The sequence below is a fragment of the Gallus gallus genome, chromosome 7, assembly GCF_016699485.2.
Source record: "Gallus gallus isolate bGalGal1 chromosome 7, bGalGal1.mat.broiler.GRCg7b, whole genome shotgun sequence".
In the NCBI taxonomy this organism is placed as follows: domain Eukaryota; kingdom Metazoa; phylum Chordata; class Aves; order Galliformes; family Phasianidae; genus Gallus; species Gallus gallus.
This window is the reverse complement of record NC_052538.1, coordinates 21,839,696-21,855,595: the sequence shown is the minus strand read 5'-3', so window position 1 is coordinate 21,855,595 and position 15,900 is coordinate 21,839,696. Positions and strand designations below refer to the sequence as shown.

Genomic DNA, 15,900 nt, shown 5'->3' with positions numbered 1-15,900 from the left:
AGTAACTTCGAGGCCGCCTCGCCCAGCGGAAGAAATGAGCCGTAATCCCGGCCGGCTCGGCGCCTCGCCGCCTTCCACTCGCACGCTGCGGGCACCGGTGGGCCCGGCGCCCTCGCTGCCGCACTGCTGCCCTCCACGCTGCGGTGACACTCAGACGGCAGGCGGATGACACACCCCATCTTTATTGGATGGCAAGACAGCTGTACAGTGAGGGCACGGGGCTGCGGCGCGACCCTCCCTGGGCGCCCCGTGCCCACACACCCAGGAAGGAGATGAATTGTGGCTCGCCATGCACAGGGGACACCGACGACACAAGCACGACATGCGGCGAGGACTCCTGCCCGGCCTCTCCCTCCCCCCCAGCCCAGCGAAAGGGCTCTCCTTCCCTCCAGAACGCGGCCTCTGAAATCCCACTGAAGGGCTGCGGTTACGACCAGCTGGGCGGCCCACGGGTGTGATGTGCAGAGCCAGCCCCGCTTGCCACCTCCTCACTGCTGTCCCCGCTGCTGCGGTGCAGTGCAGCAGCAGCTGGCTCAGCGAGCCTGGCCCAGGCTCAAAGGGCACGGGGCAATAGCCTGGCAGGGAGAGAAAGGTCACCTGTGCTCCAGGAAGGGGAGGGCAGGGCAGAGAAAAGGAGCCTCTCTCGCAGGCAACAGGAGCAAGGGGGGGTGGAACAAAGCTGGGCAAGGGTAGCCGAGATGCAGGTCCTCGTAAGCTGCCACTGCAAGAGAGGTGAGGGAAAACAGCACGATCCTAGGGAGGGCTGGCCAAGGCCATAGTGTAAAACCAGGATCCTGATTCCGCCTTCCATCGTGCAAGGGTTGGGCTGGAGTTTGCCTCTCACTTCTGGGTTCAAGGTACCCCTTCTTCCCTCCATGACATGATGCGGCTGCTGAGCTTATGGCCTCCACAGCGATCCTTGCAAAAAGATTGCTTCAGGAAGGAAGAAAAGGAGCCGGGAGCCCCTGGGTGAGATGCAGGACACACTGAAGCCATTGTTAGGGCAGGAGGAAAGGGCTGATAGCACAGAACAGGCCTGATGCATCACAGACCGGGCATAGGAAAAAGGCCTTTATGATGGCTGGGGGAAGGGAATCAGCGCACAGAGCACAAGACCTCACTGTGGGCTCCGAGCGGGCTGCGTGCACTCCCAGGAGACATCAGGCTGCACCAGCTCTTTGGCACTGCAAGAGGGCCTGGGAGCAGCCCGTAACCCCTGAGCACCGTGCAGGGCAGGAAGTGCTGCTCTAGCCCAAGCCAGAGGGCTTGGAGCATGGAGGCTGCCAGCGGGGAGGGACAGAGACCCAGGACTGCCACTCCATGGACCCTTTCCTGCGTGCCTGGGACAGGGCAGGTGGCACGGGAGCCGGGGAGGAGCTGCAGCAGAGCTGTTCCCAACTCTATGCACACAGCGGCGGCTGAGGACCATCCTGCTGCAGGGTGCCAGGATGTGCACAGAGAGGGGTGGGCGGCTGCCCCACTGCTGTCCTGTTCCAGACCGAGGTGTGCAACATTGGTCCTCTCCGCGAGGTGGAATGCGGCGCAGGGCACTTCCCCAGGGCTGCAGGTGAGGTTCCAGCACTGCTACAGGCTGAGCAAGGCGGCTCCGACAGCTCCCGCTGCTGTCAGCCATCCCCGGAGGACACCGGCTCCCCGCTTTCATTTTGGAGGCAGGTCCCAGCTCCGGGCGGACATCTGGAGCTGGTGCCTTGTCACATCCCTTCAAACAGCAGCTGTCGCTGCCACCTCTGAGCCCATCCACGGCTCCCCGCTGCCAGTCCTGTCAGCAGTCACCGGTTCTGCAGCGATCCTCCGACATGGACGACACAGATGTGAACACAGACACATGTATGTACTCACACACGCATTCACCCCGCAAGAGTCAGAGTGGCGTTGGCTTGACACACGGCTGGACACAAGGCGCCACCGCAAAGCTGCTGGCCTGGCAGTTTTGTCTCATCAGCAATTGATGGCAACAAAATGGAGCCCATGATCACCCTATCCCCTCAGGATAGGAGAGGAATCGGGCCGACACCGCATCCTGCTGCCCAGGCGGCTTCCAGTCTGCAACCCCCACGAGATCCCCCGGTTTGCAAGGCTATACCTGCAAGACAGAGAGGGGACGTGGCACCTAAGGGGTGCTGGCAGCTGGTCCGCAGCCTGGCATCCAGAGCACTTGTCGCCCCCGTCGGCCACAGCCTCCTCCCCTACCTTGTGGATCTGCGGTGGAAGCTCATCCTCTGAGCTCTCCTCTGGCACAGGCTCTGGGTGTCTTGCTGACTGCCCGTCCTCAGCCCAGCCTCCCAGTGGGAGGCGGGAGAAGTGTGATGGGGCTCTGTGCACTGTGCCTGGGTCTGCAGGAGAGGCGAGGAGGATTAGCTACCTGGGGGGCCGTCAGTCTACAGAGACAAGCACGTTGCTTGTGCCATTACTACGGGACACGGGTTACGGGACTCTGACCAGAAAGCTCAGACCTCTGCCCTGGCTGCCATACCTGTGATGCCGCCATACCGTCGCTGGAAGCCCGTCTGCAGCGTGGCTGTCTCCTCGGCAGGCTGCCGCGACGAGAAGGGGTAGCTGGCAGAACGAGGGAGGGGGACGGGGGCACCTCGCTGAGCATCCAGCTCCTCATGGGTGCTCTCACCGCTCTCGTCACTCTCTCGCCGGTGCCAGGTGTGCCGCTCGGGCTCCAGCTGGGCATGCTGCTTGTGCAACTGCAGAGCCGAGACACAGGTGGGTCAGCTACAGATGCCCCAATGCACCCGCTCCCCAGCAAGGCACTTCCAGTCAATCCAAAGCAGGGCACTCCAGTCCTGCCCGCCCTGGGTCCATGTCCCCTCTGGTTAGCTCAACTCACCTCATGCATGTAGAGTGCGTGGAGACTCATCTCAGTGGAGGCATACTCTGACAGGATCATGCTCTGCAGCTGACCCTCCCAGGCGCTGCTCCCTGAGCTCATGGTCCTCGCATCAGCACTGCCATGGGAAACAAGAGTGATGTTTATGTGGCCACAAATACCACCAAACCTCTCTCTGCTCTACGGCCGGGCAGTGAAGGCTGCCCCATGCCCTTACCCAGAGGCTGTCATGGCACTGGAACCACGAGGCTGGGTTCCCTCCCCATCCCTTCCTGCTGTCTGAAAGCCACCAGAGGGCTGCTGGGCAGACTGGAGTGGGGAGAAGGAACGCAGGGCTGAAGCGACTTCAGAGAGATGACGAGAGGCCTGTCCATCACGGCCCATGTGGAACCCCAGCACCGAGGAGCCCGCTATCACATTGGCAATCAGGCTGTGAGGCTGTAGAGACAAAAGGGAGAGAGAATCACTGCCCTGAGCAGACCTGGAGGCCTGATCCCCACCACTGAGACAAAACTGAGGGACCCCAGCTCTCTTTAGTCCCTTTCCCACCTCACAGGGCACAGGAAACCCAATTGCCCTTCCCTAAAAAGACAGAATTAGTCCCAGGTAGTGCTGATTCATCATATTTGCATCCCTGGACACAGCCCAGGTAAGGGCAAAGTCTGAAGGCCTGATTATCACACTTTGCCAGCACCCAGCAAACACTCCAGGACCGTTCCACATTCCCCCCCAGCCTGGGCACCTCTGACTCTGACTGCAGGGACTGGATGGAGCTGAAGAGGGCATTTTCGGGGAGCACAGCCTGCTGGGCCAATGCCACGCTGCTGTCCCGGTGCACCCGTTCCTTCAGGAAGCCGATGAAGGCCGTGCTCTCGCGGGGTGGCTGCCACTTGGGGTTGGTGATGGCAAAGTGCATGAGGGACAGCTCCGTCTTGCCATCCTCAGCCTGCTGGTAAATGGAGGCCTCCGTCTTCCCTGCTGACATCCACTGTAAAGCACAGAGAGAGACTGAAGACTGGGATCTGCTTTACAACTGTGCCAAGCCCAGGAATCCTGCACACCAGCTAGACTGGACAGGGCACACAACAACTTGCACGATGGACCAGAGCTCCAAGCAGTTGGCATGCACGATACCAAAAACCCCGTAACTAGTTCAGCCTTTGCAGCCTACCTTCCTCCTCCATCCCTAAATATGCATTGCTGGAAGGGAACCAGAGAGGTGAAGGCCAGTCACAGAGCTGAAAGCTTTGTTTTGCGCTGTCCAATCCACAGCGGGAACAACGATAGCCAACAAATGGCTGTTTTTGTAACAGCCACATCGACTCCATCCCCTACTAGTTCATAGCCCTGCCACTAGAAACTCTTTCCTGACGAGTAACATAAATTTCCAGGCACAGGAAACAGACTCATTTTCTTTCTCTCCAGAGTAGACTTTGTAAAAGGGAATACATATCCCATCCCCACTAGGCTGCCTCTCTCCTGGGCTACAGCAGTCCAGCTTTTAAAATCAGTTCTTGTCAGTCACACTTCCTAGATTTCCAAATATCCCCATTCCTCTCTCCCGAGAGAATCCCGGTATGAAAACAGCCCCCACGGGACCTACCGCTGGGTGGCCATGCTGGCGCACATCCATCTGGGCAAAGGAGCAGGTGTCACCCACCCCCACCACCTCCACAGTGAAGTTACGGAAAAAGTCAACGATGTCCAAAGATTTGGGCCGCAGGCAGATGATGAGGATCAGGGGGGTAATGATGGGACTCAGAAGCTCCTCCAGGATGAAGACCTGAGGACAAAGACAACGAGCTCAGCACAAAGGTGAGGATGTCAAGAAACTTGCCAGCCCCAAAGCTAACCCCTAGCTCTAGGCCACCTTCTGCAGCATGGTGCTTCTGAGAAAACCACCTCTGCCAGTCCAGGGATAGGAGAGGGTTTTCATCCCAGCCCCTTGCAAGGCAGGCTCACCGCTTTGTACTGGAAGAGCTGGGCAAACTCGTCCCTTGTCTCATAGCGGTGGGCATTGCCCTGCCAGTGGTCAGGCATGTAGTGGATGTGTGCCAGGATGACTCGCAGCAGCTGCTCAGGGCAAAACACCAGGTGCTGATCGGGGATGAAAGACCTGCAGGGCAAGACAGGGAAACGTCATAGTATTCCTGGAAGATCTCATCCAGGGACTGCGGGGAGACTGACACATATTACAGCTTCACCTGTGGCCTTCACTCCAATTCAAAACCTCCTGCCAGCCCAGCCCAGGGATGTTGTTGTATGGCTCCAGCAACTTCCCTCATATCAGCACTGAAGCCGTCACCATAGCCACTGTGTCCATGTTCACCAATGGCTCCCTCTCCTGCCTGCCCTGCCCTGACTCTCCCCAGCCGTGCCCTTCACTCACACAGATCCATGTCCACTTGTAACCTAAGAATGCACTCAAATGAAGGCTATCTACCTCACTGCTCCCCCACCGTACTGCCAGCAGCATCCAGCCCTGTCCAGCATGGATCCTCCTCACCTGCACACTGTGATGCCCACCCCGAGAAGGGTGACCGTGGTCAGGACGTGCTCAACCGCCAGCACGTCCTCATCGTAGATGGTGAGAGCGATGAGCACTGCCAGGATGGAGCCAGCAAAGAAGGCCACGTTCTTGGCCACAATAGTGAGGAGCGGGGAGATGAAGCAGTTCATATACTTGGAAGCTGGCTTGTAACCTTTGCTGAGACGTGACTGCAGTTCATGGTCTAGCTCATTGAAGTGACGGAGGTAACAGCGGCCGTACAGAGACCAGCAGCGGGCACCCAGGCTGCCCGGTTCCCGCTTCAGGATCTCTGTGTAGCTGAAGAAGGCGTAGAGGATCTGCCAGATGAGGATGAGGGGGCAGAGGAGGAAGTTGGCGATGCCAATCCAAAGGATGCGAGTGCTGAGCTTCTCAGCCAGCTCCAGGCGGTTTCCAGCCCGCTTGTATTCAGCCTTCAAGCTCCACTCATTCTCAAAGAGTGAGCCGGGCCCCCAGAAGAAGATGAGCTCAAAGTTATACTTGAGCCCACGCGTGTAGAAGACGGTGTCTCCCAGCAGGGGCAGGCGGAAGCGGATGGGCAGCAGTGACTTGTTCACCATGGCCACCATGTAGTTCTTGAAGCGGAGGATGCGGTGGTAGATGTCCAGCTCTGTCAGTTCCTTCTTGTGGATGCAGATCTGGTGCTCTTTCTGGATCTGCACGATGCGGGCCTGTACCTCCTGCCAAGTGTAGTAGGGCAGGTTGGACTGGAAGGGAAAGCAGTGAGGTTAGGGGTGGGCTCCAGGGATGGAGGCTGGGCTAAACCTGTTCCAACAGCAGCACCCAGCACACACCTTGGGGTGTGTACGAGCCACAAGCAACACTACAGCACCAGGCAACTTTTCCTGCACTGCTTCAGCCTGAGCCATCCCAGCCATGCCCCAGTGCCCTTTACCCCTTGACCAGCATAGGTGGCTGTTTCCCAGCCACTCACATGCCAGTTGCATTAGAGGCACAAACACAGGTGCAGTCTTGCATGAGTCCTCCCTCCCAAAGCTCACAGTCCTGCTGCTTGGAATCAGCGGGGAGGCAGGAATAGGGAATGGGAACACAACCAAAGTCCCAGAGGCAGCCTGTGGAAAAGCTGGGGATAAACCAAACCTCTTGGCTCATCCCATCTTTCTCAAGATACGGTCTCTACTCAAAATACACACAAACACCCTTTGGTGCTGTCCATCAGAGCAAGGACTCTGGACTAGGATGCATGCACAAGCCTCAGAGCCCAGCTTGGCCACACTCATCACCAGTGCGATCTTCAACAACTAAGCAGCTCCACACCTCATTTTTCCAATCTGTAAACAAGGAAGTTGATACTGTCTGCTTCCCAGGGAAGTCCAAGAATACCCTCACTTATGCCTTCTCTGTTGAAAAGCATCACAGAAAAGGCCACCACAGAAGACTAAACATATGGAGCAGCAGATGGCAGATGCATGTGCCAGCACAGAGAGAGGCAGGCTGGGCAAAGTGGGTAATAAGCAGCAAGTTGGCTGCTGGAGAAGAAGCTGGAAGGAATAGTCACACAGTAAAAATAGTAAAAGTCACATAGCCTGGGAAAAGCTGAAGCAGAGGACTGAGCATTCAGTGCAAGTCTCTCAGAGAAACTGGCTCCAGAGAGGAGGGAAGGTGAGCTGCTTCTCACTGCGAAGCAAATGCCTCCCACTTCCCATACCACGGGTAGCCCTTGTCCCACCTACTTACCATGGGGATTCTGAGGGCATTGATGTAGAAAGAGTGAATCTCCCAGTAGCAGCAAATGTTGTAGATAAATTTGACAAGTCTGTGGATCCAGAAAACCCCAGCTATCACCAGGATGCAGATGAGGAAGCTGTTTGCCTGGATTCTGCAAGAAAGAAGGTGGCAGTAGTAGTGGGAGATGAGCCCTGGGCAAGAGCTACCAGCACCCGAGAAAGCATGAACAGTGCCTTGGCTGCCCCTACCTTGCACTGCAGACATTTGGAGGCAGGAAAGCATCTGGTAGAGTCACCTTAATGGGCTCACTGGGATGCTGGCTGTGATTTACCGCTTTGTTGGCAAAAAGAATATCATAATCAACGCAGCTAATAAGAAAAGTGGTAAACGCCACCACAAAGATGAACTGCCTGTGAAGAAAGAGAGAAATAATGAGGGAAGCCTTCTGCCTCCTCCAAACGTGAAGCAGGGAGGAGCACAGGGTCACGCATTCCCACAGCCAGGCAGCAGGAAAGCTCCAGGGCACCAGTTCCACAAAATGAACCGAAGGTCTGGGGCACAGAAAACTCTAATGAAGGGTTGACAGGAGGACTGCGACAGGAACCCTCCTGTCCACTCAACCGCAGGAGCCTGGCAGCCTCCCGTAGCTGTTCCCCAGTCGCCGTTGCGGCCCCAACACAGGGGCACTCCGCACTTACATGAGCTCGAAGATCTCCCCGATGAGCATGCAGGTGAAGCCATTCTTCTGATGCAAATTATAGACGTGAAGGCTACAGTCAAGGACAACAGCCAGGAGGCTCCTTTGACCCTGACACCGGACGGCGAGGCTGCTGTCCCACTGACACCCTCAGGCCCTCAGCCAAACCTCTCCACCACCTACACGGCTCCCCCCCAACCCCCACCCACCAGGTTGCGAAAGGATATCCGAGAGAAGAAGAGGTCTAGGTTCTCTATGTGGTGCCAGGGAGCTGCAGGGAGGAGAGGCAGCGTGAGAACCAGGGATAACCCGAGCACGGGGCCCTCCCGGCTCCACACAGCCCGCAGCCCACAGCCCGCAGCCCGCAGCCCACTCCGCCGCTTCCTGCGGGCCGCACCCCGGCCTGCCGCCCCCTCCCGGCCCGCCGCTGCCCAGGCCCCGGGCTCACACTTAGCGCCCTCCGGGACGTGCACGAGGAGATCGCCGCCGCCGGGCGGGGACTCGGTGGAGGAGCTCTCCAGCCGCTGGTACTGCGTCTCCAGGTGGGCCATGGCCGGGCCCCGCCGCCGCCGGCCCCAGCCCCGGGCCCGGCCCCGCCCCACCACCCGACTGGCGGTCGCACCGCCCAATGGCAATCGCGGGGCGGGTCCGCGCTGGGCCAATCGCAGAGCGGGAGGGCGGGCGGCGAAATGAGCCTCGCGGCGACCCGTAGGGGGAGCGCCGGAAGCGGCCTTGACTGTGTGCGCCCTGGCTGCGACCTGCACTTCCGGTGCTGCCTGGGGACCTCGGGGTCGCGGCCCGGGGTGCAGCGGCGGGTGGGCCGGGCCGATGTCGGCCCCCGAGAGCAGGTCGGTTTTCCAGGCTGCTCTGGACCCCGTTCTCCTGCACGGGCTGTCCCTCGTCAGCGGGTTCGCTGCGAATCCCTCGGCTGCCGAGCCAGCGCCTGCAGGGCACGGTGCGTTGTTCTCTGCGGCGCGAGGGGGCTGCGTGCCGGGCTGGGATCGGGGAGTGCTGAGCGGCAGAGCTGCACTGCAGCGTCTGAGTGGGCACCCCTTGGCCTATAGCCATCACCACGGGATCCCCAGGGCTCCCTCTCCTGCCTTGTGCTGCTTGTGTGGCCAGGCTGCGTGGGGCTGAAAGGAGACCCGGGAGGTCCCGCTCGCTGTGGTGCTGCACAGCCCTGTCTTCTTCTTTCAGAGAAACCTGCGGCCACCCGTGGGGGGGAGAAAGCCAGCACAGTCCCCGAGGTGCCGGAGCGGATGTGCTGCTTAACCTGCGGCCAGGAGTTCAGCAGCCGGGAGGAGCAGGTGAGCAGGCTGTCATAGCTTGCTAGGTGCTGCTGGGGGGTTCGGCCCCACACCAGGCTGCTCAGTGACAGCTGCTGCTGGCAGCTTCGCTAGGGCCTTCTCTTGGAGTCTGGCACGTCTGATCCAGGCAGGTCAGACAGGACTGTGCTGTTTGAGGATAGCCCGGCGTGTTTGGTGACGCATAACCTTGTTGGCACCAGGAGGTGCTGTTTCCTCATGAGCGTGGTAAAGTCATTCAGACTCTGTACAGTATCACTTGGTATATCTTTTACTTGAGGCAACACTACAAGCAAAAGAGGGTAGCGCAGATACTCTGAGATCCCTTTAGATGCTGGTAGTCCTGAGTCATGTGGTGTGATGGGCCCCCAGTCAGGGTGCAGCAAGCTGTACGGATCCAGTCCTTGCCAAGGTTTTCCCATTGTAGTCCTTCAAGCTCTTACAGCGTTTTCTTAAAAGAGAGCAACTCTATTCATCTTTCCTATTGTAAAATTGGAAGGATGTTCACATGAGAACTTCTTGATGCAGATCTGGACAAAGGCAAGGCCACGCAGGAGGTGTAATTGCTGCTGCTGAGTGAGAGCTGTCTGTGGGCTGCTCTCTTCCACTGACTTGGCTGAGTTTATCCTGCAGCCATGGGACTTGTGCAGCACAACAGAGGCCTAAAGGCCAAGCTGCGCATGCAGCACGGTGCAGCGCAGGCCTGGGTCTGTTTAAGTTAATGGTTAACTGTCCCTCTAACTCCTTGATGTTCCGTGATTTCCTGCTCAGGATCACTGCATCCCCAGAACTGGTATGGCTGTCGGAGTCTGTCCCCACGGGGCCTTTGGTAGGGGTGGCTTCTGTGAAGCACCAGGACCCCGCTGGCTCACTCTTCTTCCCTTCACAGACGGAGCACTACCGACTTGATTGGCACCGCTTCAACCTGAAGCAGCGACTCCGAGGCCGCCGGGCACTGCCTGTGGAAGAATTTGAGGAGAAGAGCAGAGCAGGTGAGGAATGGGGCTGCCTCAGCAGGGCCCAGAGACTTTAGTGACTTTGCTGTTCTACCTGGGAGTGAAGCCTCCACATGCCTGTACACGTTCACAGTCTTTTTCATCTGTGTGATACATCAGGGCTGTGGGCTAGTCCCTGGAGCCACCTGCAAAGTTTCAGGTAGGCTGTTTGTTGATCTTTGTCTTGCTCCGTTGCCCCATTTTCTCTTCCCTGCAGGTGATATTTCCAGCATCTCAGGGTCTGATTCAGAGAGCTCTGATGCAAGCAGTGAGTCAGAATCGCCTCCCCCTGCCAGCAACAACCCTGCCACCTCCCAGCATCCCCGCTCCCACAAGGTGCTGCTCCGCAATGCAAAGGGACAGCTCATCTCTGCCTATCGCTGCATACTGAGCACTGGGAAGGCAAGTCACAGTCCAGCTTGTTGGAAAAGGGGCCCCAGAGAAGAGGGGTGGCACTGGGGTGCAGACATCTGCCTGAAAGTCCCTGGGTCCCCTTGAGGGGAAGGGAAAAGTCTGGTGCCTCAGGTTTGCTGCAGCTGAGATGCTCCCAGCGGTATGACTAGGACTGTGCACGTGCCAGCAGGGGGAATGGCCTTTGTCCTGGGGACAGCAAGGAGTAGTGGGGTGACCCCATAGATGCTAGCAGGACTGTTTGTGTCTCAGGGTGGCAGCGAGGAGCCAGAAGAGCTGATAGCATCACTGCAGAGCCTCAGTGCAAGCACATGCTGGGTTGTACTGATGATGGGCGGCGGGCACTTTGCAGGAGCTGTGTTCCGTGGGTGAGTACAAAGGCACAAGCCTGACGTTGTCTCTGTGGGCAGGGACAAGCATGGCAAGCTGTTGAATGGGCCCTTCCCTTCTCTGTAGCTCCCAGGTGCAGGAACACAAGACCTTCCACCGCTACACTGTGCGAGCCCGGCGGGGCACAGCCCAGAGCCTACGGGATGCCCAGACCCCAGGGTCAGCACCCAGATCAGCAGGAGCCTCCCTGCGGCGTTACAACGAAGCTGCACTGCTGAAGGTGAGAATGGACCACAGGCATAGCTTTCAGCAGGAAAATGTGGTCACAGGCAGCTCTGTGTGATGGTGCCATGCCGCCATCGGAGTTCATATGTGGGCTGTGAGCTCCAGAGCAGGGTCAGAACCCAAATGAGGCTGCCGTGTCTTGAATTTGCCTGCTGGTGCCCACACTGTGTGCTCAGGACTCCATGGAGCCTTCCTTTCTTCCCCAGGATATTCAGGACCTGTTGGCAGCTTGGGCAGAGCACCTGAAGGAAGCTCAGCGCATCTTTCTCCGAGCCCCTCGTCACAACCGGGCACTGCTTTTTGATAGCAGGAACCCCCACATTAGTCGGGGAGACCCCCGTGTCTGCCACATCCCCCTCAGCACACGCAGGGCCACCCTGAGGGAGGTGCTGCGAGTCCATGCTGCGCTGTCCAGCCTGCAGGTGTTCGGTGAGTTGGCCTGGCCCTAGTGCCCAAACACCTGTGGTCAGTGCAGGTGAGGTGGCGTGGTCCCTCATGTAACCCTGGAGTGCTGGGCACATCTAGTAGCTCTCCTGCTCTCCATCCCTGGGGGCACGAGGTGCACCCCATGCCTGAGCAATGACACCCTTGTTGACTAGGGAAGGACACACCACTGGAGGACATCACAGGGTCCCCACGGAAAGTCTGGCAGAAGAAGCAGCGGGCAGCTGAGACGGATTCCCTGCAGGTGGACACAGGTGGTGATTTCAAACATGGAGGGAGATGTGGCTCAGAGCAAGCTGGGGATGAGATTTACAGGGCAGGACACTGCAGCGGGGACTGCAGAGAGTGGCTTCCTCCTGGGTAGAAGGGGAAGGTGTGCTTATCTGAAAGCCCCAGATAATTCATCCTGTGTATGGGGTTTCAGCCCCTGTCCTTTCACCCCCATCAGCCCCAGACGAGGAGGAGGAAGAAGAGGAGGAAGAGAGTCCAGCAGGGGAACTGGAAACTGTGGAAGTGACCCTGGGGACCTTGGACCTCCGGGAGTTTGAAGTGATGCCCAAACGAAACCGCAAAAGGAGGAAGAAAAGGAATAAAAAGATGGAGAATGGTGAGGGGGAAGGCACGGGGGAATGGACTGCCATGCCTGAGGTGCTGGCTGGGCTTCCTCACCACCCACTCCCACTGCAGGGCTCCACGCCAAAGAGACAGGCTGCTGTGGAACCCAGGGCGGGCAGCCCAGCCTGGAGCTGGTTACAGAGCTGCAGGGGAAGCCTGGGGCTGAGCCCCTTCCCTGGGAGACTGCAGGTGAGTGAAGTTGGGAGCCTGGCCAGGTGAGCACCTGCCCTGCATGCTGGGTACTTTGCAGTGGAGTGAAGAGCAAGTTGTGGTGCAGGTACTTGGAGCAGTTAAGTGCCAGGGTGGCTGTAAAGTAGCCACATGCCTTCAGGCATGCAGTGTGTGCAAAACAGTAACTGAACCATAGTGTTTCCACCTGGATAGTTGAGATTAGAGAGAAGCAGAGATCTCTGCTGTGACAGCAGGCCTGAGATGCTGCAGGCCAGCAACTGGCCTGCTCATTGGAGAGTACAAGCTGATGGGAGAGGGGAAAGTACCCAGGGACACCAGTTCCATTACCCTGGATCCTGTTCTGTAAGGCAGACAGCACCTGGCTAAGCCAGGCTGGTGTGTGAGGTTGGGGTAGGTTTCACCTCAACAGAGGACATGCCTGCTGTCAACAGTGCCACAGTACACTGTCACAGATGCTAAAGGTGCTGGTACCCATGTAAAGCTATAATAGGATGGAAAGTACTGCAGTAATAGTGGGGTGGCAAAGTCTTTGGCTGCAGCAAATGAGAATGAGCCCAAGTACAGCAGCCACGGATGTAGAAATGAAGGAAAAGAGCTGCTTACCTTTGGAAGACCTCAGGTACACAGGGATTTCCAGCAAGAGATGCCCTCATCTCCTCTGCCAACCCTTAAATGAGGTCTGGGAAGGGATGGATCCTGGCTCCACCCCTTCTGGTCACTCAATGCATTGCATGCACCTGAGCTGCCCTGGGTTGGTCCTGCCTTCCCACCAGGTGCTCAATCACTGGCTCAGGCCACAACTCAGCATTTCTGCTACATACCCACATCCAGCCAGCAGGACAGCGCTTTAACAGCAGAGTGTTGGTTTCCTGGGAGCCAAATAGCCCTGTAGCATTAAGACTTCCCCTCCTGTTCTTCTCTCACAGGAGACCCTCAGACCCAGCTCCGTGATGCCCTGTTCACAGCCTGCAAGACAGGCGATGTGGGGACACTGCGGCACCTCCTGGGTGTGCCAGAGAGCAGGGGCCCACTGGAGGACAGCAAGGATGGAGATGATGAACAACCCCTGGATCTGCCCCACTCCCTGCTCAACCAGCCTCTGGATGAGCATGGCTTCACCCTGCTTCATGTGGCTGCACGTGCAGGGAGGGCTGAGGCTGTGTGCCTGCTGCTGGAAGCAGGGGCTGACCCTGCACTCAGGTATGGCCACAGAGCATACAGCAGTTGACAGCCGCTGCTATGTGAGTCCAGCAACTCTCTCCTGTTGCAGTTATGTGAGGCTGATGCCGGCCTCGTCCTGGGGCAGCTGGGGTTGGTCAGGACTGCTGGGTTTGTTTCTAGGCAATTCAGAGGTTTGGGGTAAAATTGCCCTTTGAAATGCAAGGAGAGGATTTGGGGAACTGTGGTGTGGGGGTATGCAACCTTCCCCGCCTTGGCTGCAATACTGGTCTGTTATATATCCACTGGACACCTTCAGGGAGTCACCGGGCTCACAGCCCAGTGGGAAACGAGCAGTGATAGCATAGGGCTGAGCCGCTCTTTCTCATCTTGCAGAGACAGGCAGGAGAGGACCCCTTACTGCGTCTCTGCTGACAAACCAACACGCAATGCCTTCCGCAAATTCATGGTGGACCACCCAGACAAGTATGACTACAGCCGTGCCAAGGTGGGTGCCTGCCCTCTGCCCTTGCCTTCTGGGGACCCCGAGCAAAGTGGCCCTCAGCCACACCCCAGCATCCTGCTCTTGCCTCCTCACGCTTTTGCTTCTTACTCTGAGGGAGATGCTGACTGCCCCTGCCCATACTGCCCCAGGTTCCTGGCCCCCTGACTCTGGAGATGGAAGCCAAGAAGCTGGAGAAAAAGCGGGCACAGAAAGCCCAGCGGAAGCAACGGGAGCAGGCACAGCAGGAGGAACGGCAGCGCTTGGAGCAGGAGCAGGAGGAGAAGCAGCAGTTTGCAGCCCTGTCTGATAGGGAGAAGGTAAGGCTTCGCACAGGGGAGAGGAACCAGCCTGGCTGGGCCAGTACTGATGCAGTGGGCTCTGGCTCAGCAAGCCTTGGGGGCTGACCTCTCTCTCTGCTCCCCAGAGGGCCCTAGCAGCTGAGCGGAGGCTGGCTGAACAGATGAAGAATGGCAGCACAGCTCTTTCCAACATCAGGTAACAGCCCACATAACACGGCTGTTGTGAGGTGACGGAGGGAGGGAGAATGCTGCCAGTGCTGGCCAGGAGTGTTCCCTTCAACCAGAGACTGTTCCTCACTGTTAGCATAATACAGCAGTCATCATTACAGATAAACTCCTTGCATCAGCACAGCTGTTCCCTGCCCTTCTTGTTCCAGTCCTCATTTCTAGTCAAAAGCTATTCCTGCCCCTTTTACTCCCAGCAGTGTCTGTTTATCCATCCCCTTGAAACACTCTGTTGAGACAGTTCTGTCCATTTGCAGCCAGGTCTGTGGCAAGTCAGGCCTTCAGCCTCTTCTGTGACACTTTCTAACCCCAGCTGCAGTGTCCCTTCCCTGTGCCACCCCGCAAGCTTGTAGGCAGCCAGCTCTGCACGTGATGGTCTGAGAGATGCTTAACAACCACAAATGGGGCCAAAGTCCCATGTTCAGCCTGTCTTGAGGTACCTCATGGTAGTCCCATGCAGCGTCAGCTCCAGGGGCTATGCCCTGGTGAGGCTGCTGGGTTAGCCCTGTGCTAGCGTGAGCACATTGGTCCTGCAGGACCTGTTCCCTCATGTCACAGCCACTACTCAGCCACTATAGGTACCTGTTCTCTCTTCTCCAGTGCTCTTGAAGGCGTCCCCTTCGCTCAAGGCCACTTCTGCTCTTTCCCTGCAGCCGCTGCTGGTACTGTGGGGAGTCCCTGCTGGGCCGGATCCCATTCCATTACCTCGATTTCTCCTTCTGCTCCACGACCTGCCTGCAAACCCACCGCCGGGCCCGGGCCAGCCATACATAAAGGCTGGGGGCTGCCATCATCAGCCAGGGACCCACATGGTGGAGATATGGCTGAGCACTGGCTGTGCAGCAACGGAGAGCCTGTAGAGCAGTGCTGGTAAGAGGGACTGAGCTGGTCTCACCACTCACTGCAGCAGTTTTTGCAAGACTGGGCAGCTGCTGCATGAATGTGACTAAAGGTAGTAACAAGCAAGGCCTGCACGTGTTAGTGCAAAAGACCAAGACTGCTCTGTAGTCTGGTTCCAGCTAGGAGGTCCTATTGCCTGCTTTTCTGATGGGTACCTTGCAGGCTGCTGCTTGGGGTGGTAGCACAGATCCTGATCTGTACAAACCCTGCGGCCTTGAGCCCCCATGCCTGCAGGTATCTTCTCACCTGTATCTTGACCTTTCCTCTCCTGGAAGCCACTGAGTCTCAGCCATATCATGTTAATAACTACCTCCTCTGCCTGCATTGTCAATAAAGAGGTGCCTTCAACCCCCTAGGTGTATAAGCATGAAACTAGTTGGGATGAGTTCTGGTATTAATGCTCCTTTCCTAGTATGGACCCTGCCTGACTCCAAAGCAGCCAACTT

General features: G+C 57.8%; 2 protein-coding genes across 5 annotated transcripts; one reads left to right on the top strand and one right to left on the bottom strand.

The window, feature by feature from the left end:
• Positions 1-166: 166 nt before the first annotated feature.
• On the bottom strand, positions 167-8,374 carry ATG9A (autophagy related 9A). The gene is made up of 14 exons (NM_001034821.3): positions 8,240-8,374; positions 8,019-8,062; positions 7,793-7,857; positions 7,343-7,504; positions 7,104-7,245; positions 5,364-6,112; positions 4,820-4,973; positions 4,461-4,640; positions 3,600-3,845; positions 3,075-3,295; positions 2,858-2,975; positions 2,495-2,714; positions 2,212-2,354; positions 167-2,104 (listed from the first exon to the last, which is right to left on the bottom strand). Exons 1-14 carry the CDS (start codon positions 8,340-8,342, stop codon positions 2,099-2,101), a joined length of 2,553 nt encoding a protein of 850 aa, NP_001029993.2. The 5' UTR covers positions 8,343-8,374; the 3' UTR covers positions 167-2,098.
• A 151-nt stretch (positions 8,375-8,525) lies between these two features.
• ANKZF1 (ankyrin repeat and zinc finger domain containing 1) lies at positions 8,526-15,802 on the top strand. 4 transcript variants are annotated; one of them, XM_040703835.2, is made up of 15 exons: positions 8,526-8,639; positions 8,989-9,098; positions 9,985-10,087; positions 10,308-10,492; positions 10,754-10,869; positions 10,958-11,111; positions 11,323-11,545; positions 11,716-11,814; positions 12,009-12,167; positions 12,248-12,364; positions 13,294-13,567; positions 13,922-14,033; positions 14,180-14,347; positions 14,455-14,525; positions 15,208-15,802. In XM_040703835.2, the coding sequence occupies exons 2-15, from the start codon at positions 9,051-9,053 to the stop codon at positions 15,326-15,328; spliced, it is 1,950 nt and encodes a 649-aa protein (XP_040559769.1). In that variant the 5' UTR covers positions 8,526-8,639; positions 8,989-9,050; the 3' UTR covers positions 15,329-15,802. The 4 variants fall into 4 exon arrangements, with proteins under 4 accessions (XP_040559769.1, XP_015145576.2, XP_015145575.2 ...); XM_015290090.4 differs by having other exon boundaries at positions 11,985-12,167; XM_015290089.4 differs by having other exon boundaries at positions 8,526-8,746.
• The last annotated feature ends 98 nt before the right edge of the window (positions 15,803-15,900 follow it).

Bases quoted from the DNA above. Each gene is read 5' to 3' on its own strand.
- ATG9A (NM_001034821.3), bottom strand. From the start codon at position 8,342: ATGGCCCACCTGGAGACGCAGTACCAGCGGCTGGAGAGCTCCTCCACC. The intron at 6,113-7,103 runs GTAAGTAGGTGG...TTTCCCTTCCAG, and splicing joins ATGCCCTCAGAATCCCCATG to TCCAACCTGCCCTACTACAC. The intron at 3,846-4,460 runs GTAGGTCCCGTG...TGTGCTTTACAG, and splicing joins GCCAGCATGGCCACCCAGCG to TGGATGTCAGCAGGGAAGAC.
- ANKZF1 (XM_001232759.7), top strand. From the start codon at position 8,620: ATGTCGGCCCCCGAGAGCAGGTCGGTTTTCCAGGCTGCTCTGGACCCC. The intron at 11,815-11,984 runs GTGGTGATTTCA...ATGGGGTTTCAG, and splicing joins TTCCCTGCAGGTGGACACAG to CCCCTGTCCTTTCACCCCCA. The intron at 14,526-15,207 runs GTAACAGCCCAC...CTTTCCCTGCAG, and splicing joins ACAGCTCTTTCCAACATCAG to CCGCTGCTGGTACTGTGGGG.